This window comes from Anser brachyrhynchus (assembly GCF_964034855.1).
Source record: "Anser brachyrhynchus genome assembly, chromosome: 4".
NCBI lineage: Eukaryota > Metazoa > Chordata > Aves > Anseriformes > Anatidae > Anser > Anser brachyrhynchus.
This window is the reverse complement of record NC_137698.1, coordinates 4,505,750-4,532,901: the sequence shown is the minus strand read 5'-3', so window position 1 is coordinate 4,532,901 and position 27,152 is coordinate 4,505,750. Positions and strand designations below refer to the sequence as shown.

The following is a 27,152-nucleotide window of genomic DNA, read 5'->3' as shown; positions in this document are numbered from 1 at the left end:
GAAAAATGATGTTGCTCAGCTAGGAAACTGTAAGCATAATTTCTATTTTCCACTACTAAGCACCTTAACATGTTACAAAAGTGTGATAGATACTTGAAAGGCCGGTACTCTAAAAAAGTGGCCAGGGAACTGGGAAAGGCAGAGACTTTGTCAGTGGTGACATATGCAGTTGCCCAGCACCCATAAAACAAATGAGCATCCTGTGAGGCCTGTCAGGCCATGAGGCCCAAGAATCAGCGTACAGCATTTTCCCCTCTATTCACATCGGTTAGAGGTTAGAGATGGTTTAGTGAAAGGACACCAACACCCAAAGGGAATGCAGCCAAAATGGATGCACGTTTGCCAAAAAAATAGAGTTAAGGAAATAATGGACGGAATAATCCTGTGAAACAAGAAACGGAAACAACTCATGAGGGCCTCCAAAAAACTCCAACATTTGAACACCCTGGAGGCTTCAGCTCACAGCAGAGCTGCAAATCAGTAATAAATAATATACTGGCATCTCAGTCTGTCTCCATGACCCCGAATGCTTTCCCCTTATTCCCAAAGCTTTCACTTTGGCATTCCTTTTGCCTCTATTTGCTGGATGCATGGCCATGACTGCTAGCTACTGCAAAGGGGCCTTTAGTGAGCATTTTCACATCTTTGTATAATTTTTCCAGAAAACTATAAGACAAAGGGCATTAAACCATCAGCCTGAAAAAACTATCCTTCTTGTAACAATTCCTCCTCTCAGTGACAGTCTCATATAGCCACTGACTTTTCTTATGAAACACAAGATGTTAGAAAGCATAAATAAAATTGATTCTATCATTCCCTTAACCAATAAAGGTTTATCATATATTCAAAAGCTCATCAGCATGTGGGTTTTGCTGATGCTGTACATCCAAAAAATCCCACTCCCCCATCTCTTCGGGAATAATTGTATAATGGCAACTTCAAAATCATTACAGTTTTACAATGTCACATTCCTGCATTGCTAAACATGAAGAGTAGTCTCCTCCTTCAGCTTGCAAACTCTGTATAGTTTACAGCAATATCCATGGCAAAATCCCACGGATTTGTGTGCTCTGTTATTACATTTTTACGTATTATCATGTTTTCCTTTCTTTTGTTCATAGAGTTCCATTTTAACCCATGCAAGCAAACCTTCACTTTAAAGATTATCTCAGAAGAAAAAGAGGTGACAACTTTGCCACATAAGTTAATACTACTAATTCTTTTTTTTTTCCTTAATAAAAATTAAGCCTGCCCAAATTAAATATCTTCCATAACCCTTCTTGTCTCTTGAAATCAATGTGAAAATGACCTGCTTTGGTGGTGTGTGGGTGAGGATGCTGGAATGTTGCCACTTACTAGCTGCTATTGCTGATACATCTAGGACTGTTTTAATGATGTAATTCCATAAATCCAAAGCGCACTCCATCAAACTGAGGCAGTCAGCTTTAATGAGTGTAAATAATGCTAAAGACATTCGTAGGAAGCCAGGTCTCGGGTTACAAAAGGAACAGGAAGACACTGGCAGACCACCTGAACACAGTCAGCCAAGCACCATTTATCAGCAACACCTATGTGCTTTGTTTCTGATGGTCAATTCTGTAGTCATATGGCACTGATCTACTTGAGTAAGGACGTGCATTTAATCAGAAACTCTATCTCCCCACCTTTCACAACCTTTTACCTTTGGTTTCATAGTTGTACCAGGGCACGAATAAGAAAGTTATAGTGACCTATTCACCTGAATGTTAAACAGACAGATTGAAAAGAGTCTGTTTTACATTGCTTGAACTTCCAAGGATGGTGGAAATGAGAAATCTTACATCTCACGTTATATGGTTGCATTTTGCAAAAACAAAATTCAGAGCTTAAACTAATGGATTCAATGTGGTGTACAGTAGCTAATTCCATTCACCTTTTCTGCTTACAGTTTGGCACCAGGAGGAATAATCACTTTCACAGTTTTGTTGTTTATACTATACCTTTTGTCCTGGAGGCCCCTGAGGTCCCTGCAAAGGGAAAACAATTCAATTAACATAATAACTCAAGCCAATTTAAACATAAATGACCAATTAAAACTGTCCTATTGTGTAAGCATACAGATACTGGACTGAAACCAGCTGATGTTTTATACATCAAGGAAAAGCAAAGCTTTCTGCTGAAAATGCACAAAGGATCTTTTCTCTTCTTTTGGAACAGATTTAACTACTAAGTGGAAGACTCAAATTTTCCCCCCTTCTAATCTTTTCTCTTCTATCCCATCTGTTTTTTCTAATACTGACAAATTTGTCAGCATTAAGATGACTGTTTATTTTCTGTTTCTGATACCAACTAACAGCCAGTTGTGTGTCCACGGTAATATTTCTGCTCAGCAGTATAAAAGCAATGTTTATGCAACCAAGCTTTTTTATTATTATTATAATTTTTTTATTTTTTTATTTGACAGAGAGAAGCATAAGCCTCTACATCTCCTCACCTTCTAGTTCATTGAAGGTATTGACATTCATGACTATGTTTTACCCAACACGTGATTTGTGCCATCAACTGCAAGTAACAGAAAATACTTCAGAAATCATTAAGAATGCTCTTGGGAAGTAAAGAACCACCACTTTACCCCTGTGACCTGAGAAGGCAGGAAGAGATACCTCAATGCGGGAAAGCTTAACTGCTTAACGTCATAGAGGAGTCCAAGCCTCGCTGATGTTAATTGGGCCCATTTCTCGTCTGGCATCTCTGAAGTACCCAGGTGGTTTGTGGCCACAGCAGAGAGGGGAAGCAGCAGGGAAATAGATCAGCCAACCATGTCTTTGACATTATGTCAGTTTGTTTTGGTAAGAGTCAGACCATGTCCAGCACAGTCCTTAGGTAATCTTTTCCCCATGTTCCTATTGGAGATGCTGGTCCTATATCAAGCAAGATAATTCTGAGTCCAGGAAGGTGCAAAACAAAAAGCCCAAAACTGGAGAATCCAACTCCTTCTGAAGTTCGAAAGGATAAAAGAGGAATTGATGTCAGAACTGGAATTATTCAGAAATCTTGAACAATAGTATTGATGCTTCAAAATGTTGGGCCAAATTTGTTTTTAGGGTAGTGTCAAGTTAGGCTGAACTATCCCTTTTTGGTAGATGCAGGGCCTGTTGGAACATTGCTCTGATGAAACATTAACTGCTAACACAGAAAAGCTTCACTGGTTGTAATTCTTGGTACTGGATCCCCTGAACTGGATGAAAACCTTGCAGTTTTAAACATGGATTCACATGTCTAGCCCAGGCATTAGAACTTGCAAAAGCAAAAATTAGTGTTTCTTCTTGAAACTTTTGTTTGGTATCTCAGCAGAATTAGGGTCTTGCAAGCATCTCCCTTTGACTGTAGGGACAGATTTTGTAAAAGGAAAGACACCTGTGTGATGCAGGATCACAAATTTCCTCCTTTTTCTTCAAAAGGACATGAAAGTACCCAAGCACTCAGCTCTGATGATGATTAGAGCAGTGAGTAGAGTAATCACATGGTTTTTCAGGCTGGAGAAAAATCCTACCAATCTACCACATTTCAATAAACTCCTATTTAAATATTTTTTATTTTATTTTATTCTTTTCAGTAAGTGCCTGAATTCTAAGCATAAGATTTACTTGAGGCCGAGGGCACCATTAGTACATAACGTGGTAAATGAACAGGCTATTGCTTGCAAGCAATGCTCAAGAATTCTCCATGAAAACTGAAGAAAGGGAAGAAAAAAAAAAAGAAAAAAGTCAGGAGGATGTTGCTAGGTGAGAGTGGTGTACTGGGTAAGGAACCACGGGTATAACAACATACTCCATAAACGGTATTTTTCCCTTTCTTCCAGAAAAGGAAGGAGTTTTCTTCCAGTGCTTGACATCATGGCAGGTGATAAGCCAGGAATCCTCCCCTTCTTCTCTAAGAAAGATAGAGGTTTGGCTAACATTTAAAAGCTTCAAGAAATTCATGCTTAAATTAGAGTTTTACTATACCACTGTTACCAAAATAAGCTCCAAATATCTACGTCCTGAGCAGTTATCTGTTCTGTCTTCGGTTATCTGTTGACTTCTAACATATAACCAGTTTTACCATATTAATTTCCATCAATAGAACAAAATGAATACAAACCAACTGAAGCCTACCTTTATATTTCATACCTGTTACTTTTATGTTCATGGAATAGATACTGTTTCTTCAGTTTCTAACTACTTAAGAAGCTAGTCAAAACCTTTTAAAGACATCTAGCTCTATGGAAACATCACCTGGGAGCCTTCAAAACAAAGTTACTCTCTGAAGGTAAAATTATCACTCACTTATTAATAGTATTCCCCAAACTGAACTGTGAAATGCGCCGCTCTTTTGAGCATTTCTGTGCCTGGTGCTTGTAGCTGTCAACTTGTGGGATGGATAAAATTCAAAACACTGCAGATGTCTCCAGGAAAATATCTTTCCCTAGAATTTTCCCCTCACTGCTGCCATCATTCTAGCTCTTCCAGAGGAGTTACTGAACAAGAAAGTATTTACACAGTAGCAAAATCTGGCTCTCATTGTGCTTTTAAAATGAATAACTTAGAGAAAACCTGTAGATACTTATTATTAGATATTTTATACAATTAGCAGTTTTATATTTCTGGTACTTAAACTTTTATTCAGACTGGAAATTACTCCCATGTCTCATGCCCATTGAGCTATCACACCAGTTGATGACAAGAACAGTCCTCAAAAATACAGCTACCTTCAGCAAGCCAATTGCAATTAAAAGCTTAAAGTTAAAAGGTTAAATTTTACAATTTACATGTAACAAGTGCTTCTTATTCTGTGGGTGCTCAGACTGTAAACTACAGCTGAATATGAGAATTTTCCTACAAAGGACTGCTCCCTAGCACTGGGAAAGAAGCTCACAGCTATGTGGAAACACAGCAGCTCATCAGCTGACACCTCCCATCCATCCCTCACATGTGTGTGTCAGCAGTCATGTAAACAGAAAATCTGAAATTTGGTCACTAACAACGAATGACTTTGACAAACAGTAAAACACTCTTGAATTGCCGTGAAGTGCCTGTTTTCTATGAGTTACTTACATTATCTAAGCAAGGTACGGAATTGGATAAACAGAAATAAAAGCAAGTAAATACAATTTGTGAGAGGGAGGAGCATGAAGGGATTAAAAAAAAAAAAAAAAAAAAAGATGACTTCAGTGCATTCCCAGAGAGATAATTCATAGCTTCCAGAAGAACCTATATAGGAAATGGGAACTTCAATAGGGCTATCTGGATTTTTTTTTTTTTCTAAGTATTCAACTGATCTGGGGAGAAGACTGTGTTGCCCACTTGATGAACAGACAGTAACACCAGCAATTAAAATCTCTATGTAGGTCTTGAGACAGGACCAGAAGGCAAGAAATACCTGAAGGGTTCCAACCAACTCCCTAGGTGTTTTTTTTGTTTGTTTTTGTTTGTTTGTTGTGGTGGTTTTTTTTTTTTTTGGTGTGTGGTATTTTTTTCCTTAATATTAGGTAACATATCATTATTCAGCTGCTGTGACTATCATCACTGGGAATATGGAGAAGGTAAAACTAAAGCCTACAGTACAAGAGCTACAGCCTTCTTTCACCTCCTGACCCCACCTCCCTCTCTGATATCTATATCAACAAATATCTATAACTGTTATCAACTTCATCTACACAGATTATCCACCTCTTGCATGTATTATTGGAAATTGTCAGAATTTCCATGTCAGGGTGCTCGGATCAACTTGGAAACCAGTGGTGACTGATGTTAGAGCACTCATTTTTTAAAGAGCATCTTGGTTTCAAAAACTCCAGTTCATGAGAACTATTGACACCATTCATTTGTTTGGATAAAGTAACTGCTTAGCATCTTCGAAAATCAACCTGCTTTTCTCTAAATCGCTAAATATTCACTGGGAAACTTCAGCTGAGATAGCTGAAAAATTTGATTGATATGGTTGCCCAAAATAAGAGGATAACTAAAAATTACAGAAATTAAAAATAGTTCTCACTATTTCAGATACCCTGAACACTTCTAAAGAACCATTTTCAATCTTGTGCAACTGAGTAAACTAGTTACGCAGATGTGACAAGCCGCTGCAGGGCTTCATTGAAATAGATTCTCATTCAATTCATTCCTCAACAGGAGGCTGGAAAAAGAAATTGTGTTGGTACCAAGAAATTCAACTGCTATTTGTATGTTTCTGGAGATGGAGAATTATCTGATATGTACTTATGCACTTGAAAAACTGGGCATCCGAGGATAAAAAAATGTTTTTAAGAGCTCTAAGCAATTGTGGTTTTAAAACCTAAGAGATTTCCACAATGAATGCCATTCTTCAGCCTCTGTTTCCTGAAATCAAGGGACCTCCAGGGCTTTATCCATATCAAATCTTGGCATCACAGAAATGATCAAAGGAAGTTACAGCCTGACACATTTGAGTGTCTTGACTAACAACTACCTGAAATAATAATAATAATAAAAACTGAAAATGTCGACCCAAATGTAGTCAAAAAAAACATCTGAGTCCAGAATTCTTCCTACATCTTGCTTCTCATGTTACAATTATGTTTTTCTTTCAGGCTTACTTTGCTGCTTGTGCTTCAGCAAGCTGAAAAATAATGCTGCCCTGTGAAGGTTAAAACTGTAATTCAAAGACACAGAAATTCAGGGTGTGGTACTTTAAGAACAGGCTCCTGTGGTGTTTTTATATTTAATTTCCCATGTCTCAGTTGCTTAACATTTAAAGAAATGTATAAAATAGGAAGTTTGAAGTATTTTCTATTTGCAGGTCTGGGATAGGTGTAATGATTTGTTTTACAAGGTATCAGATTTCACAGATAGTGAGCACAAACACCAAATGAAAATGCCTAACAAAAATATAATGAAAAAAGAACATTTTGATATATTGAAAAAGTTATAAAACAAAGCATGTCATGGTGGTTCAATACATACATACAAAAACTCTCTTATTCCAAAGCTCTGAAATAAAAAAAAATAAATTAAAAAAAATCCTTTAAAAAATGTTTTTGTTTTTTAAAAACACTTCCATACTGCCTGTCTAAAGTAAAAATTCCTTATAACTAGAAGGCCTTTAGTAGGTAATGTGTCTATTTTCTATGGGACAAAGGAAGTACCAAGAATGTATCTGAGAATGCATATTTCCCCTTGTGCCGATAAGAATCATGAAACACTTTATTTTTTCCACAAACCTAAAGACAGAGAATTTAGGAAGGAAACCCAGAAGATGTACATGAAGAGGAAAAGCACAGGTTTCACACAAAGTATTCCCCTGCATTTCAGAGAAACCTGTGTTCTGCTCGCTGATCCCATTTGCTGTGTGTAGCAGGCATACAATGTAATTCTGAAAATGTGTTCCTGTGTGGTTGAGGAGTGTTTCATAAAGACTGCAATATCTGGAGTACTAGCACTGAAATGTGCAATGCTTTAGTACTGATGAACCACCTAGATAAAAGAAAGACCAGCTAAGAAAACAGATCAGCTATAATGGGAAACCTCACATAACTTCTGAATAAGCAGCAGTCCCATATGCTACTTTCATTGATGAAAGGAGCAGCAATAACTATTAATTAGTGCTCAGGCAGAGCTTCTCATCATCATTCTCTTAGTCACTGTTCTGACATCCCAGGCAACCTTTATTGAAGTACAGAGGTTACAAAATGCCAAAGACTAATTTTCCTAAGACTAGCACTTATAGGCTAAGGCAAATGCATTTATACTGTGAAGAAAAATAAAAAGTAGTTACTACAGTAAATGTGGATGAAATTTTCCACTTCAGCTGCTAGTTCTCCATAAACTTTTGCAGCTAAACAGCTTGAGAACAACACCTTCTAAAATTCACTGTGAACATGCTTCCAGAATGAAATAAAGAAAGCAGCTGCAGAACCCTGGCCATTGAAAGCAAAATCACAATTAGTAATTTCCTGGAGGAGCTATGAAGATTCACACCAGGTGAGGATATGTCCTTGGCCATTGGCCTGAAAGACTGAGCTGAAGCTAGCAGCACTTCTCAGTCAGTTCTGCCAACTCCGAGTTGTTGTTGTTGGTGTTTTTTTTGTTGGTGGTGTTTGTTTGCTTGTTTTGTTTTTTAAACCTCAGATGAAAAAATGTATATTAATACATTTTAAAGATCTGACATTTTGCAGATTTAACTGCAAAGTTACACTCTTCTACTCTTCACATATATGGCAATATCCTTTGGGAAAAGGTCCTTCTTATTCTGAGTAACCAGTAAAAACAGTAACGTCTTGTTTTCTTGAACAGATGCCCAGCAAGACTGTACAAGCACAAGACTGCTAGTTTGGAAAACAATACATCTTAAGTAGAGTGATTTTGCATTTGGGTTAATCATTATAGTATAGATTTCTTTTGCAAAGAAACACCTTTACCTGCATTCCTTGGTTGTTCTGGACTTTTCTGTTCATGAAAAACATCTGTAAAATTACTTATATGTCTTTAAAGCCAATACCTGGCTTTAAAAGCCAAAAAATATATTTTTCCCAATGACAAGAAGCTGTTGACTCTTACACTGAACACATTTAAAATGACTTATTTTCCAAGGAGTCAAAATTATTGCAAATTTTGATTTTCCAATTTTTATCACTATGCACTGGTTGAGAATAGTTCTGAATATAAAAGTATCAAGAATGTTTGAAAAGGTCCTCCCATACGAAATTAGAAATAAAAACAACCTATGCATTGCCTACTGCAATTTTTGAATCTGAAAACTTCAATCTATCAGTGTCAGCAATTGAGGTTTCTTGTCACTGACTACATTAAGTACCTCATTAGCAACCAGAAATCCTAGCTTGTAGGTACAGAAAAATCACAAATTCATTTATCACAGAATCACAGAATCGTCTAGGTTGGAAGAGACCTCCAAGATCATCTAGTCCAACCTCTGACCTAACACTAACAAGTCCTCCACTAAACCATATCACTAAGCTTTAAATCTAAACGTCTTTTAAAGACCTCCAAGGATGGTGACTCAACCACCTCCCTGGGCAGTCCATTCCGATCCATTCTGAAAATGGGAAGATAAGCAGGAAAAAAAAAAAAATGTCTGGCATTTAAGAATCCTTATTGCCAGGAAGAGAAGGTAAATGTCATGGGAAGAGGGATGAGTTATGAAAGGCGAGCCACAACTTTAACTGAAAAGGTTGAAAAGCTAAGGAAACTGCCAGTCTTCCCCCTTGCATAGCAGACATTTTGCTAGTTCCACGTTACATTACAAAACTTAATCCCTTTGGCATCACCACACTGCTTGGCCTCCCTCTGAATTCTCTGAATCCTTTCTGCACAGAGGAACAATACCTTCAACTCCTGCAGAAAGTACACCCGAAGGGCTTTCAAGTGCCCTGGAAACCAGACACAAATCGGAACTAGCTAGCCATTCTTACACTCTCTTGTAACATTAAAGATGCATACACTCACTCCTTTCTAACTTAGAACTAAGCCTCCATCTTACTGAAAATAAACTGAGCTCCCTTGTTCCCTATGTGGCTTAAAAATAAAGCAGATTCTTCCTGACATACCAACAAATAGTGACAGAAGACCTTGCAAACCAGCCCTCCACAACATCTCAACCACAAGAGCAACAGAAGCACGCTGGCGCTCTGACAATCTGGGAACATTTTCAACAGGGAATGAGATGCCCCTGTAAGCAACAACTGGCTTTCCAAGCCCTCTCCTCCCACCACACTGAAGCAACCCACACATACGTATATTGGAAATGGAGAAAAAGACAAGTTATTCCCTGTCTTCAGGTTAAATTTCCCTTGTGCACCTAGGATTGGTTGAGCTCTCTCATGAAAAGGTAGAACTCATGCAAGAGAGCTCAGACATTGTCATCAGATACATTGTCATCTGTTATCTGGTCCAAACAAGCCTCCCCTGCCTGAGAGGGAGAAAGGTCCCGAATTATTACTGCACTCTTACATCACCTGAGACACAATTTTCTTTACTGACGCAGAACTTCACTAAAAATTGAGATGAATGTGGCAGCAGATTCTCAGGTGGAATAAATTGCCCTGTCTTCACTAGAGCCACTGGATTTCCTATTTCAATGAGAAATGAGAACATTTCTTATTTCAATGAGAACATGAACACTTCTAAAACTCCAACTGCATTAAAATGATTTCAACTTCTTGTGAATCATTGTTTGAGTAGGTCACAAGTTACTCAAATGTGTAATAGGCTTGTGGTACATTCTGACACAAACTGGAAAACACGCTATTATCTCATTATCTACCATCTTGCACTCTTCAGGAGTTTTATTCTACTTCTTGTAAGAAAAGAAAATAGAAAACCGAGTAATTTCAAGCTATGCCGTTGTTGGTTCAGAGGTTAAAACTGAGTTCATCAGCTCTAACAATATTCTGTATATTCACCAAGAAATACTGAAGCATGTTACTGAACACAAGTGTAAACCACTTTTGAAAAAGAAAAGCTTCTATCCCCACTATTATAATCTAGAGGTCAGGCCTGCAGCTCTTCTTGAATTAAACAGCACCATGTGATTTAAAGCTGCTGAGAGTGTGTTCCTTTAGGATACAAATAGCCTTCGGCTTCCACCAACATCAGCAAGTACATCCAAAACTTAGGGATTGTTTCTGAGCATCTGGTGCTCTCCTTGGCTGTATCCTGCCTCCATTCTGGAAGAAGAACCAGAGTACATGCCACACTACTTGGCTTCTTACTGGAAAGGGTCTTGGACATGAGGGCAAGTCAGAATCCACAGTATATCCCCACAGGTGGACTTCTGGGAGACCAGGACTGGTAGTGCTTTATGTGCATCTACTTCCCAGATTCTACTTCATAGGAAGAAAAACCAGAAGCTAACTTGGACTTCAGACTCAGTGTGAAACAAAGGTTAGTCTTTACAAAATAGTTCCTGCAATATTAACCTAGAAGTCCCTCAGGGCAGAGGTCTGTGCTATAATTTACTTTGAAAAGATGGATGGATAATATGGAAAAAGAATTATAGGTAGGCCTGTGTTCTCCACAGCAAACTATACCTATTTTCTCTGGCAGCACAATTTACAGTGTACCTTTCAGGAAACCAGCAACTTCTGTAGCAGCGCCTCAAATTTCAATATGGAAGTAAAGAGATATTTGAGTAAAGAAATACATGATGGAAGAAGATGTTAGAAGAAGCTAGACAGTATCTGAACAGTTGTAGCACTTTCCACATGGAAGACAGTCTGGAAACCTTTACTGTCATAAAGGGTATGTCAAAGGCACCAAGAAAAATAAAAAGAAATTAATTACCTCCCTGATACCCTGATGCTCTTTGCTTGATCTATACACAACTTAACGCTTAAGCCATGAGACTGGCTTTTAGACCAAGCATTTGGAGCTGGGAGTTCATATAGTCTGGGATCTTTCTCTAATTCAAGCTTGCTAATTTGATTTTCTAATACTTTTTCTCCCTATTTAAACACAGCTGCATTTAGAGAAACAGCTCAGTAGCAGTTGTTTAGTTCTTACACACAGATGGCTAGTTTAGAGCAGTGGGAATCTTCTGAACATGGTGATGGAATCTCTTTGACTTTAAAGACCCTCACAGAATCTGTGACCCTGAAGATCTGGTCTTGAACAGAAGGAAGACACTGTTGAAGAATCTGAGCGAGTTTGGTCCAGAGGACAAAAAGGAGATTACACATGAAACAAAACAGAACAAAAAAAAGAAAACACCCTTAGAATCATAGAATCATAGAATATCCCGAGTTGGAAGGGACCCATAAGGATCATCAAGTGCAACTCCTGGCACCGCACAGGTCTGCCCGAAATTTTAGACCATGTGATTAAGTGCACAGTCCGATCACTTCTTAAATTCAGACAGGCTTGGTGCAGCGACTACTTCACTGGGGAGCCTGTGCCAGTGTGCAACCACCCTCTCGGTGAAGAACCTCTTCCTGATGTCCACCCTAAACTTCCCCTGCCTCAGCTTAACACCATTCCCGCAGGTCCTATCACTGGTGTTTACAGAGAATAGGCCACCTGCCTCTCCACTCCCCTTCGCGAGGAAGTTGTAGACTGTCTACTTCTATATCTTCTTCCTATCTATTATACATATTATTAACAATAGGCCACCATAAACCAAAAGGGAAAGAAGAAAAAATAACCCACAAATGTGCTAAAACATAAGGTAGTACCTTTAAGAGGCTTTGATTTTGGTTCTGTTGAAACTTTATTTTGAAAAGAAAAGCTACAGGACTAACTTCCTGATCACAGCAGATATTTCAGAGTCTCAGAATCTTAGCTTATTCTTCCAAAAGACTTTGGATTTTGTCAATCCAAAACGCATTGCAATTTGTCAAGATAAAGTATCATCACACCTGTTTAAAACTTCATAAATTCAAATAGGTAGTAATCATATCCGCAGTGATTGCTAAGCATATAATCTTCCTTCTCAGAAGCATTCAGGAATCAAAAACACATGGCATGGGCTACAATTCTGTCATCTCTCATAAAAAATAAAAATGACCATGAGTGTTTAGGGAGATCTTAATGAAAAATATCACTGCATGTTTCACAGTTCTGGGACAGGCAGAAACTTCTGATGCTTTACCCTGTGGCTGAAGCTGATTTACAACCAGTGAAGCTTCAGTTTGCTTCCAAATGAATAGGGTTAATTAGTTCCTGATGTGACAGAAAACATCTTCTCCCACATCTGAATATTTGGAAAAAGTGCATTCATTTGGCTTTTATATTCTCCCACACATGACAATAAAAAAAAAAAACAAACCTCGAGAGAGGATAGAGGATAATATTCTGTTTCCGTATGCTGTACTGAGCCTTCACTGTTCCATCAAGCAAAGGGACAGAACAATTGCCACAGAGACAGCCGGGATTTTGGCCCTTAAAATAAGTAGATGGCTGTTGTGCTGCTCCATGGTCTCAAGGTGGAAACGACTCAACTTCAGTGACAGTGGTAAGTGGGGGCCACAAACCAGGCACACCTTGCCTGGTTCTTTTGCTTTGCTGTGCTCCTGGCTGTTTTATTTCCCTCTGTTTCTGCAACCTGAAAGAACTGGCTGGCCTTATATTACAGGTAACTGTATGTAAAAAGAGGAAATTTGTCTTTCTCGTGTATTCTTTACAGATGAGATATCAAATGCACTGTGACAAAGGAAGGTTAGGAAATACAGTTATAAAGCTTTCTGGAATTCCTCATTTTAAAAAAGGTGTTAAAAATCTGTTACAGTTTCTTAGCAAACTGGAAGAGTACTTACTGTCAGTCCTTGTTCGCCTGTTTTTCCAGGCTCACCCTTAAAAAAAAAAAAGTGTGAATAATTTCAGTAGCATGTCTTGAATTCATTGCTTTACCTCATAACATTGACTTTTAAAATTCCATTCTTTAACAGATATGGCAACTTACTACACATTTTATATATATATATATATACACACACATATACACATTGCTTTTTAAAGTAATAGGCCAAATCACACATATTTTAAGAGGCAAAGTACTATTTCACCATCTTTTAATGGTGTAGTTCTCCAGGCAACAGTCAAACACTGGTGTCCTGACTCCCTGTCCCTTGGTTCCAATCATAATATTCCACTCCAGTGAATTGTGCTAAAGAACACAGAGAAATGTTATTTTCACGTGTGCTGAATCCCACCGTTTACATATTCCAAAATTACTTAGTGTTCTGTGTCATCACCACAGTCAGCATGCATAACTTACCGTTGCAGATTATCATATTGCGTAAACCCATGAATATTGAGATTTTGAAGGCATGTGATAATTACTCATCTGTTAAATACCTGGATTGCGTTTCAAAATGGTAACCCATCATTTTTCCAATTTAGTCTTTCTGCAGGCACAGCTCTACATAAAGTCAGAACCTATCTTCTCCCTTTCCCTCTCATATGAACACATACAACTGTCTGTCGAGACAGTAAACTGGATCAGTCATGCAATATGGGCTAAAAATATCTATCCAAAAAAACACAGTTCCTACCATTTTTATTTATCTAGTTTACAGATCACTCCCTTGTAAACCCAAATGTGCACAGGGCAATCCATGGCGCTTTTTTTTATCAGCGCAGCTGCAGGAACATCTTTACCAGCTTTGTCATAAAAGAAAACCTGTCAAAACCAGATGGGAACTGTTTTGATGCTGCTGTTCTTGGCAACTGAACAGAATCAGAGCTGCTACTCTGGGTAGGTGTGCATTCAGAAGCACAAATGTAGCATCTGCAAACACACTGAGAAACCAGTGAGAGAGAAGCAACACAAGCACAGGTTTCAGACAGCAAATTATCCAAGCTGGTTGGACTTTTTGCTCCCTCTGAAGCCTTGCTAGCTGACTTACACAGCAATCTCACAATGGCTGCTGGAGTTGCTCACCTGGGCCCTTCGGGACATGAGTGCAGGACTTTCTCAGGACACGCAGCAAGTGTATGGGTATGGGGGAAGGCAGGGGCCAAAACATTTTCTTGCAGCCCTGGTGATTATAAGCTCCTCGCTAACAAGGAAATACTTGCTTACGGAAATGACTGCCTTATAATGGAGGCTGGCCAAGGTAAGGACTTTCTCCTCTAGCTTTGTAATGCTGCAACGTCCCTACTTGTAACACAGTACAGCTACTGTTTTGTTGTTCACCTCTTCAGCTAAAAGGTCCGCATAAGCCTTTTAAAAATACAGAGCTGTCACTGCCTCTGGGACAAGTATTTCCTTTACTGCTCTCCCGCTCGACTGTGTATCAATCATGCAGCCATGGAAGAACAAGCCTTTCAAGGATCAGCAATTTAACCTGTGGATACAGGACACTGGGAAGGAGGAGGATGGTAACAACAGTCAGCAATCTGGTTGGTTTCTATCTGAGTCCTTGTTGTATCTGATTCTAAAGCTGTACTATAAACTGATTTTCCATAGGGCTTAAGATAGCCACAGCTGGGGAAAAAAAAAAAAAAGAAAAAAAAAGAAAAAAAAAGAAAAAAAAAGAAAAAAACTATAAAAAGAAACCCTCTCTTGCCATTTAAAGTCAAAATCACTACAGAACTATTATAACATGGCATGACCTCATTGCATAAAATACATTACTTCCCTGTTATGAGAAACACTAATGTTCCCTTTGCTAAGCAGCAAAAAAACCCAAGCAATCCACAGTCAGATTGTGACCAGCAACACCAGCTGATTCTCCTACTCTCTTGTATGTGAATTATAAAAGTGGTATCCCTGCAGTCAGAAATTTGGTTGTGGCTTCAGCCTCAGCCCTCACTATTTTAAACTGGAAGAAACTCTGCTGAATGCAGTCAATTTTACTGCATTAAAAGACTAACAAGAAATAACTAGATGGCCAAAGTAAAGCACTGTAGTGAGCAACAGACTTCTAATGTCATTTCGTAACCTTGTGCTAGAACTTGGCAGAGCAATAAAAACCTAGTGGTTTTTTTTCTGGATAAAAACCTAGTGTACTACAGGCCTCAAGTGCCAAGCCTTGCTGGATTTTCAGAGAAAATTTTAGTAGTCTTCCTATTATCAAGATGTTACACTGTATTTGTACAGCCCATACAATTTCAAATAAGACAACCTGAACAGGGCTAGAACAGAAGCTTAGCCATTTTCTTTCTTGGTTTTACCTAGAAAAGCTTTACATGGACATTTTATGCCTTCCTGTCCTGGCCCCACATAATGAGCTATGCTTTTTCTTTGAAAAAACTGTTTCTTTTTTCCACTGGTGGTCCTCACCTTAGCAGTTCCCTATGTATCCTCTTGGCTATGATCTTTACTTATGATGGGTGTGGGGTTGCATGTACATCTGTACTTGTGACATTTCAGACTTGTGACATGTCTCCTGCCTATCACTCAGTTTCCACACTGATAATACAATGGCATTTGTGATGAACAGAGAGGTATTTCTTTCAAACAAATAATAAAAAACCGGTCACAAACTACAAAACCAATATACTCATATTTCCACAAAAAGAAAAAGAAAAAAAAAAAAGTCCTGCATTTATATAGATGTTTACAAAGTGTTTTGTAACACTTCAATGATTAAGTGATCATCATGAAGTGCTATGGGCTGTGGGTCTGATCCTGTGCCTAAAACAAACAATAAGCAATATACTATATTCTGCTGGTAGTTCTGATGAAATACAAGGGATGAGACAAATAAAATGGTACTGTTATAGTTGTGTAAAGATGGCAAAATCTCACTCCAACATTTATCGTACTTTAGGCGGCATTTAGCAGTTTATTACTATAATTATATAATTTGAGGCTAAATCATTAGGAAGCAAGAATCCAAGCCAGTCCATGTAAAATCTCAAATTCAGCTTTATCTTGAAGTCTGAGCAGCAACATTTGCTGCTTGTAGAGCGGGGCAGACCCTCCTCACACAGCTATTAAAACATCAATGAGCAACTCCGAAACCTTAGAACGTGTGGGGAAAACTGTCAGGAGTGGGAGAGAAGAAACCTAGGTGTTACTCTTGGCCCTGCTATGAATTTGCTGTGTGTGGTGGGGGGACTTCAGGTACACTATGAAATTTGTCTGTGGTTCAGCTTCCACGTGTCTTATTTGCCAATCTTACTTCACAAACCATCTTTGAAACGGAGCTGGCGCATACTTGAGAGGAATTTGGACACCAACAGACTAACTCACCGGAATACCAGGCATCCCTCGAGGACCATCTTTGCCAGTATCTCCTGGGGGACCTCTGGGTCCTGGTGGCCCTGGAGGCCCAGGGGGTCCAGCTTGTCCTTGGTCCCCCTAAACCAGCAAAAAAAAAAAAATAAAAAAAATAAAAAAAATCAGAAGTTTGCTTTCGAGGCACCAACCACACAAAAAGACATTGTTTCCCAGAAAGAACGCAAGACAAGCTGGAAGAAGCTGCCATAAGCTAGACACTGGCATCCTTCACTCCTTATGGCAAAGACAGCACTTTGCCTTGAAGACCAGTGGGCTGTACCTGTCCCATCCAATTAGCCACAGAGCAGAAGGCTCGCATTCTATACGGCTTGTCCTACCACAGGACATGCACTAAAATTTGGGGTAGCTTTGCAATATTTTACTCATCCACTTTTCCAGAGTGAGTAACTGTTTTCAATAAGCAGCTCTTCACTTCGTGATTGGCACAATCGTGACAAAGCTGAAGTTAAAGCAAAAACAAAACCAAAAAAGTCACGTGCAAGAATTAGACGGCTCACTTGGCAGCTTTCCGAAGCCCATCAATGATACGTGGACAAACTTCAAACATTACCATGGAAAATAACTGCTTACCCCCAAAGTTGTACAGAATTTTTCGTCTGTTTTGGGGAGCTATTTTATACTTATAATCAGCCAAAACCCTTAATGATTTGGACCTAATAATTTGTAAAAGACAATTTCTAAGAAAGTTTCAAAACTTATTACCATTCCCTTTTATAAAACACCAAAAATGGTGCTCAGCTAATTTAATTTCCAGCACACCACCACAAACCACTGAAAGAGCTGACTGCATCTTAAATGTGGACCACTCAGCAAAGCTACCCATTGTATTTTAAGCATTAATTTCATTTACACTTCCTTAAATTCCAGAACATTTTCAAATGAACAACCTGCTATAAGAAGGCATCTGACAAAAAGGTACAGCAGAAAGTAAATTGAATGTAAAGAAGAACCAGATTCGAGTGAGATGAAGCACTACCTTAATGAGGCGGCGTTTAATGAGCTGCTGATCAGCAGACAGAAACCCATGATTGATTTTAGGAAACACCATCTGATCAGGCAGGTGAGGTCAAAAGTTGAAGATCAGAGATGAGAAAATTGAAGAATAGACATCAGAAGGCCCGAGAAAGAAATAAAGATATATTCATTAGACTTGTAATAGTTAAAATTATATAAACCGGTGCTTCTGTCTGATAGAAGCTGTGCTTTTTCCTTCGGAGAATTTTCCCTCTAAAGTACAGGACATACTGCTTTATGAATTAATCATATGCAGTTAACTGTGTAACTTTTTTCTCCACGGATTTCTTGGGAGAATTCTTCACTTTTATTATTCTTTTTTTTCATTATCCAGGCTCTGAGAATCAGTATCTTTATATGTTGTTCTTTCAGCAAAGCTTCTAGAGACAAAGCACCAGTTCAGCTTTCAGTCAGATTTTCTAACCAGCATATTGTGCCATGAAGAATGGTGTCATTTGAATAAGGACTGGAGCTCCAGCTTGACCAGATTGCTTCAGTCCTTCCTGTTTAATTTGCAAATGCACTTGGAAAAATCAGCACATACAGATTAAACTTTGGATATCTAACACAGATAACTCACTCTCTATATAACCAGTTCACTGACGTTTTCCACACTCCTGTATGCCTCAGGGAAGCAGAACTACAGAAAAAAATTTCATCTGAAAATAAAATACTGATCAAGAGCACATGGAAAGTGTGTGCTACCGGTGGTAGCACTGTACACAGCTATGGACTTGATCCCACATTTTGCATCAGGAATGCTTACACCAAGGCAAAGGCAGTGAGGTTTGACTTAGGTCCACCACAAGGATTCATGGCTATCTCATGGTAAAAACGATTATTTCATGTGCACTTTTATGCTGATACAGAGAGACCTGACTGAACACGTACGTGTCAGCCACAAACCTTGACGGTGAGGATCTGATTACTGTGCAGAGCAGCGACTGTGGGGAAGCCTGGCAGACCCTAGGGACACAGCATAACATGGTACCAAAACAGCACAACACAAACAGCACAGAGACAATTTACTAACAGACAAACAGAACAAACACCATGTTTAGTATACCCCACATTGCCTACTGACAGGGAACAGCCTCTCTGTCATACGGGAAACAGAATTAGGTTTGCACTACGCTGCACGTGTAGGTTGTTACTTCACAACATTGTAAACAGATTTTAGAAGGAGCAGTTGCTCAGAGGTGACTTTTCTTGAAATTACAATAAATTATTATGATTGTTTGACAGTTGTTAGGCTATCGGCCAGCTGATGACTGAGTCATTTTCAACCAAAATGTGCTACAACACTTTAAGAGAGCTATGCAGAAAGCTTGGATTCCAGATTGCCACAAAACTTGACAGCTGTGACAGTGGATTTTGAGGCATTTTGTGGAATTACCATCCTGCTCCTCATGTTCTGTTTAACATATGACATTCAGCACATAAACTGGTAATACAAACACAATTATAAACACTGAACAACAATCTACTGCTAGATCTGGGGGAGTCCACAATGGCCACGGTCAACATTTTCAACACATACATAACCAGGGCAAAATTCTTCCCATCAAGTGCTGTATGCTGCATGTGGTCTCTCACATTCTACTCTACCAAGATGTGCAGAACTTATACTGTACTGATACAAAAACAAAACAAAACAAAACAAAAAAAACACATGGCAATCATGGCCTGCTGTGGCAATACAGGGGGTGAATTTTACTCTCAGTTCAACACCCTTCTTGTGCTGCCTTCTAGGGTGCAAATCAGACCTCCTGACCTCCTGATAAAGCTGAAGTTTTGTGAGGTTGAGAAGTATATTCCTAAAATAAGAAATCCTCCAGTCCTCCAGGCACAGCACACTATCTGAAACAGAGGTTCTCAAAGGTTTGCTCATGGAGAGCCAGGAAATGGCTGAGACACATCAGGCTGAGGCATACAGAATACAATATGGTCTTGTACCTCTAAGCTCCCTGTGTGCACGCATGCATACGTGCCACCTCTGTGAGAAGGAGCTGGTGGCACAGCCCCCTGCAAGACCTGCAGGGTGGCAGTTTGGCACCTATGAAAGGAAAGGCTGCACCTGGCTCTGGCCACCAGACAAGGCGGCTACCAAGAAGTCCTGCATGAAAGCCCTGATGATGCAGCCCACAGAGCCATGGGGCAGCCATGGTGCACGAGCCCCCTGCAGCCCAGCTGGCCTTGTGGAAAGCACCAACAGGCAAGAGCAGCCTGATAGCTGCAGGAGAGTCATCATTACAAGTATTTGGTCTGTGCATCTCCACCTGCAATGACAACAAAGATCCTCTGGTTCACAAAGACCATACTGGTCTTTCCAAAGGAAAAAAAAAAAAAAAAAAAGGCAGAGTTATATTCTGATGCGCACAACATGTCCTTCACTAGTGCCTTTGAGATGCATTGAGCAACTTTGCTCTTGATATGCTGTGAGATAAGAGGAAGTTGAGACCCTGCAAGTGGATCCCATCAAGTCGGAGGCAGTTTTACCAGCCTTCCCACTTTGGAACGGGATGTGGCTAACTGCATTGGTTGGTGACCTGAAATCTCCTCTTTAGAAACAAATAAAAAGAAAACAAAACCAAAAAAGGCTAAGCCACCAAACATTTTAAGAGACTCATTCCCGAAACACTGCTAAGACTGGAATGGTACATCATTTAGAAAACAGATGTATCAAATATGCATTTATCTTATTATGGAATATAAATTTAAGAAATTATTAGATGGTAATGTGCCAGAATCTTTACATCTGTGACTCATTAGTCCTGCTGTGCACATGGTTCGTTCCTCTTCTAGATAAAACTACTATACCCATGTAATGGAAATGAGTACAAACAAGAAACCTACAAAAGATCTAAAAATTAAGCAGCATGCAATAAATTTTAAATCTGATTTATTAAAAAGGGGATTACCAGAAAATCTTTTAACCAGTTCATTTTTATTCATTAGCCTTTAGGATTACTACATGGTTATTTTCATAGTTACCACTATACGTAGCATAATTTCAATTTGACATTTTGGAGAAAAAAAGGGGAAACTAAATCTCATTATTACATTTGATTTATTTCATGTTGAATACAAAGGAGAGAGAAAATAATTAAGAAAGGAGATACTCTGAAAATACTGTTTTGATTGTAAAAATCTTGCTGAGAATAAAAGAAAGAGCTTTGAAAGTTTTGCGTAGCTCCACACAGGAACACTTCCATAGAGCACTTCACAGTCCATTCTCAATGCTTCCTAATACTACATAAGCAAGTTCAAGAGTAGTTATCAGCACTTAAGGTTTCTGCTTACTTTATGAGAAAGAGAACCCCCTCCCCTCCTTCAGCAACAACCTTTTCCAACATGTTCTCAAGTGGGAAAAAGCCATCTTTCTTTTGCCCAAAGCAGACAATTTCATAGAATTATAGAATGGTTTGGGTTGGAAGGGACCTTAAAAATCATCTAGTTCCAACCCCGTGCCATGGGCAGGGACACCACATACCAGACCATGTTACCCAAAGTCCCATCCAGCCTGGCCTTGAACACCCCCAGGGATGGGGCACCCACAACTTCTCTGGGCAACCTGTTCCAGTGTCTCACTGCCCTCACAGTGAAGAATTTCCTCCTTATATCTCATCTAAAACCACCCTCCTGTAGTTTAAAGCCATTATCCTATCACTCCACTCCCGGACAAGAGTCCCTCCCCAGCTTTCTAGTAGGCTGCCTTTAGGTACTGGAAGGCCGCTGTAAGGTCTGCCCAGGGCCTTCTCTTCTCCAGGCTGAGCAACCCCAACTCCCTCAGCCTGTCTTCACAGGAGAGGTGCTCCAGCCCCTTGATCATCATCCTTGCCCTACTCTGGACTCATCCTAATACTTCCATGTCCTTTTTGTGCTGGGGGGCCCGGAGCTGAATGCATTAGGTCTGATCTCTCTATAATGGTCAGAAAAACGCAGTGCTGCCTTGAACCTAGATTGTCTCCCCATATGCAACATGCGCTTCAGGAGAAGGCCAGAAATACAGGAGTATTAAATGGAACCCAGCAAAGAAATTATAACAAGTGTATAGTTTTTGCATGCGTGGGAGGCTTTAGAAGGCACTGCATCTTCTGGCATCCATGAAGGATAATGTTGGCAAACAATGAGCTTCAAAAAAGGCATAAAAAGATCTATCCTTCCCACAACATGAGTTCTCTTCCTTTCCTGTCACTCTGCTATAAATATAGCCTCAAATATCCCCTAGATCTGTTTTATTTTTTCTCTATCTAAAGTTGTTCTCAACGATGGATTCAAAGTTACTCAATTTTCTCTTTATTTGGTTTGATTCTTCAACTGCACATAGGAAGGGCACTTGTTCTACACCCTGGGAGGCCCTCACAGAGTACAAAACACTACAATGATCAACAGAGACCACTGGCCCACTAAATTCTACTGCTGACAGCAACTCAGGCTTACCCTGAAACACTAGCTGGTTACAATTTCTACATTAACACATTTGTTGCAGATCCCGCTGTAATTTTTGCCCAAACTCCAAGCAAAAAATGATGCTAGGTGGAAGCTAACAGGCCTGTGACCATATTATACACTGTCCTGCTTACCTGCCTGGAAACACAGGTAAAGCCTACTCGTTCCCACACAACGGTCACAGAGAAAACTGAAGGATGGCAGAACCTCACATCATTGCCTCTGATTTCCTACTCAGATGAAATAATTCTCCTCTGACATCCATCTCAGTCTCCAAAGATGCCATTCCCACTAGCGGTCCTAGATATTTCATAGTACACTCAGTTTTACGCACTGGTCTACGCAAGGCCAAGACTACAAGGTTATCATAACCTTGTTGAATGGCAGGTATAACAACAAACATTACATTAGTGGTTTTATACTGCACTGCATACACACCCTTTTGACTACTGCATTTGCTTAGTGCAGTAAATGTCACAGTCCTCCTTAGGATTTTCCTTCTGACCTGCCAATAAACCCAAACTGCACAAGCTTACATGTTCCTGTGAAGACATGGTAAATGAGACAGGAATTACCACCTGCTGTTCACTTGCACTTCCTAAGGTTACAGCCAGCTGCTGCTATTTCACATCAAATCACACAGGCTTCAGGCCAGAGTGATCCTGACACTCTTTATGGCTGCTTTCCCTCCCCCAACACCACCTCCAGTTCTAATTAATCCCTCAGACTGAGTGCCAGTCCTGCAGCTAATTATTGTACCTGCCCTGGGGAACACAGTGTTTGGTATCACTCTGTACAGTGCCATGGACTCTCAGCGGGACCTCTTTTATATAATCCCTTTTATCATAACTGCTGCTTTCTCCATCAGTAATGCTGCTAACTAAAGCAGCACACCACAACAAGACAAGGATCCAGGAATTTTTTTCACTTAGGCAATCGCTCAGCAAGGAGTTATAATTTGAATATATTGTGTAACAATTCAGATTTTGTATTAAAATAATAAAAATGCAATGTTTAAGAACCAGCACAAGCTGTCTCTGACTAGAAATGGATCGTTATAAAAAAAAGTGTTATTTTCCATAGTGACCTCTGTACTTTCACTGTAAACTCTGCCTGACACTGCACTCCAAATGAACAAAACTGGGAAAAGCCAGCACTTATCTATTTTAGTTCTAGTATTAGATGAATTTTCAGTGAGGCAAATAACTTCTCCACACAACTCAGTTACAAGTTCTGATGAGTGACCACAATCTGACCTACAGAAGATATCCTTTCTGAAGTCATACCTGCTCTCACTGAAACTGGTGGGAAACATCCTATTCAATCTAAGATGGGTTGGTCTGCCCCAAAACCAAGTTGGTCCTCACGGCAATAAACTTCTGTCATGTCTTATCATGTTACTTTTTAAATTCGATATCCACCGCAGTTAAGTGAAGCAGGTAAGTGGTTCGAAACACTTCTCTGATATTTGTTAGGACTGGACGAAGTAAATTTGAAGAGCTGTTTTTGATCAAATTGCTCTAACTCAAGTGTTCAGTACTGCAGTATTTTACAGGACAGCTGCTGTCTGAGATGAAACGCCTACATAATGTTTTCTGTCACGGGACAGGGCTGTAGAAAAAGGAACAGGATGTACAGAGACTTCCTTCCTCACCATTCCTCTGGCATTACTAAAAAGGGGCAAGATGCAAACTGACGGGTGGTGACTGAAGACACGCACTGCCTAGCTCTTAAGATGGGAATGACAACATCCTCATCTTGGGAGCAGGTATGTGGCACTCTCTAGTGTCACAGCTGTTCTGCATTCCCCAGCGGTACCTCATGAGCAGGACATCAAAGGCATAGCTGGGCCCTGGAGCGTCATCCACTGCCAAGAGAATTCTCCTCTGAATGGCATCTCAAGTCTGAGTGTCCCAGTGCTCCAGGCAATGTGGGCAGCCAGTGCAATCTCAGTTCTTTCCTAACTTCACTCCAATTTGTTACCCTGCCCTTCAGCTTAATGGAAAACAGTGGAGCCACGACCACCTAAAACTGGTGAACTAGAACAGATAATTGCTCCCAGGAATGGACCAGGTAAATACCTCTACTGCCTTTTAACAGATAAGTAAACAAAGCCTCAGAATTAACTGCTTACAGGCAAATTTCCTCAATGAGGCTCCTTCAGTTAAACTTATGTTAACAGAAGAAATCATGTAAGTTTTTTCAGCGTTCTTATTGTGGCACATTAGGAGTATAGTTCAAAACAGTGGTTAGATATAGTTTAGAACTAGGAATATAATTTGTTTATACACATCAGGCAATAAAAAAATAACTACATGGGTAGTCATATTAGTAAAGCATGATTTGAAAGCAGTACTGTGTGAATTATGTTTTAAATAACACATAGCAAAACAGAAAACATTCTTTTATACACACGTAGGAATATTGCTTAGGGAGCACCATCACTATATCTTCACATTTGCTGCAGCTTTTGACAGCATATTCATATAAAGGAAACCAAAGAATATTTAATCAGGAAAGAAAAACAGCTGGGGACAACACTAATTTATGCTAAAGAAAGCTGAGCAGTCCTTCTATTAAGGCAGATAAAATTAATGAGCAGTATTTATGGAAAAAGCTATGAGGAACATTCGGTAGGATATAATCAAACTTCACCAAGACACTGACAGAATAGGCTTAAGTTATGCAAAATTATATTAAATTAAAATAAAACTCAGACTATAATACTATACATTTGCTTTGACAAGATGAGGATACAAATCAGCTGCATCTATGGTTTGATTTGAGCAAAGCTTCCTATTTATAACACTGATTTACCTGCATTTGCTACAGTTAGCAATGCCTCAAAAATTGCCCTCATCAAAAGCAAGACTCCCAGTAAGTCAGATTAATTTACGTTCTACTGTTTTGTGAAGCAGACCTGTTCCCTTCTAAAAAAAGATGTGCCAACTCTCAAATGAAAAATAAGACAAAATAAGATAGCTTTAAAAGAAGGTGAAGAATAAATGAACATGGTTTATTTATGACTCTGTAACTAGTATTTTCTGATTTATGAATGAAGAACTAATTTTAATGACGTTAAAAAAGGTTTTCCCCATTTTGTCAGTAGGAGCAGAAAAAGGCCCAAAATATTGTCTATATATTCTTAAAAACATATTAACTAAGGATAATATACACACACATTAAAAACAAGCCTAATTATTTTTTTTTTTTTAAAGAAAAGATCAGGTCAAAATGTATTTCTTATATATCTTCAATTTCCCTTTAATATGGGACAGCTTATAAATGTGGTGTCCATAATGTAACAAGTGAAATAATACTTAAATTTAAAAATGTAGCCTGTACTTATATTATATATACACATATACTTGTATTTATTTCAGTAAATAGTCTGCTTTCAGGCCTAAGTCTGTCTATATTAGACAAATTTTAAATAGTTTTCCAATACAGAAGAGTAGAACCTGCAAAATTTATGTTGCAAAGCAGTGATTTCTCTTTAGGGGGCAGGAAATTAAGAGTAAATATATTAAAAGTAAACAGGGAAGAGGAAAGGGTTAAATAGAAAAGAACATTATATCACTACCTGAGCCCAACTGGTTTAACAGTAGATAAAGAACCTGTTTCATCTTCAAGTCAATAAAGGTTAACACAATAAAATAAACTTCTGAATACCTTTCTTTTCTAGGACTTAATCTCTTCTGCTGAAGAAGTTTGAGAGATGTTATCAATTTTGTGCAAAGCCAGCAGCGAGGAAAATTTACTTAAACATACCAAAAGGAGAAAGTAATTTCATGAAAATACTTCAATATGGCTTCTGTGGAGCTTCTCACTGTACCTAGACCAAAACCAATTTAAAGCCAGCTGCTAGCCCATGATTTCTAGACCCGATCTCTCATGCACGTGAAGTAAAGGACAGAAGATATTTATTATATCATTTACAGAAGGACAACAACAGACCACTTAAGACACAGTACAAGTTGCTTTACTCCCAAATATTCACCTCTGAACATCTATTTCCATTAATCAGCGTACAATCTCTACTCAGAACACATATACTCTGCAGTCCTTCCATTATGAAACCTTCAAAGGCTTTTTAAAGCTGGGATAGAGCAGCTGAGCAACTAGAATGAAGAAATGGACTGACATCCATCAGCATTTATTCTAAGAGCCCAAAGGCTAAGAACCATCATTTTTTATTTTGCCATGGCTCAGTACAGTAATGCAAATCTGCATGGACATGTCACAAAGCCACGTCCTCTGCAAAAAGAAAAGCATTTAAAAGACTTACTAACATTTGTGTATCTTAACTGGTACCGAGGAAAGCTAGTTCTGCATTTGACCTAAATGTTCAGTCTACCAGTACGCTGAAGTAGTGAGAAGATATCTGATATAAAAATATCTAAAGATAAAAAATAAAAAAGGCATTTCTTCAAATAAGATTAGGACTGCTGAACGCACTCACCACCACTACTTTATTTGTGGTCTCACGAGATCAAAGCACAAATTAATCTGCTGTTCAAGCTCACTCTCAGAACATGAACGTCTACATCTTCCACACAACTAGAATGTTGCTTTTGCTTACATATGGACATAAGTGGATTAGGCCACATGGCATTATGAACCAGAGTCCTTACTCCAACTCTGTAAAATGAAGAAGACTGGTCAACAAATTACTTCTGAATACCTAAGAAAACATTGCAGATTCTTCTTCTTCAAAAAAAAGACAAAGTATTCAGACCTGTTATTCTAAAAATATGAGTTTCTGGGCAGTGTTTGGAGAGTCAATTTTCTACTACTTTAATTTATTGAAGATATTTTCAAGTAAACCTGAATCTCAGATAAGTTCAGTATATACTCATCATCTCCAGGGATCATAAAATAAGAAGTTTTGAGATTTCAGAAAGAAGAATCTCTCAACATTTAAAGACACAGAAAGAAAATCTGAAATGGTATATACAGGGACAGAAATAAATTATTTTTTTTTTCTTAAA

At 38.9% G+C, this 27,152-nt stretch overlaps 1 protein-coding gene across 12 annotated transcripts in view; it reads right to left on the bottom strand.

Annotated features, from left to right (window-relative positions):
- COL25A1 (collagen type XXV alpha 1 chain) overlaps positions 1 to 27,152 on the bottom strand; it is a 306,551-nt gene that overhangs the window by 73,971 nt on the left and 205,428 nt on the right. For 9 of the 12 annotated variants that reach the window (XM_080592133.1, XM_080592134.1, XM_080592138.1 and 6 more), the window contains 4 exons: positions 17,672 to 17,743; positions 16,648 to 16,755; positions 13,262 to 13,297; positions 1,980 to 2,006 (listed from right to left, as the gene is read on the bottom strand). In XM_080592133.1, the coding sequence (XP_080448259.1) occupies positions 1,980 to 2,006; positions 13,262 to 13,297; positions 16,648 to 16,755; positions 17,672 to 17,743 (243 nt within the window). Of the gene's footprint in view, positions 1 to 1,979; positions 2,007 to 13,261; positions 13,298 to 16,647; positions 16,756 to 17,671; positions 17,744 to 18,615; positions 18,676 to 27,152 lie in introns of all 12 variants that reach the window. The other 3 variants (XM_080592140.1, XM_080592136.1, XM_080592141.1) reach the window with 1 other exon arrangement.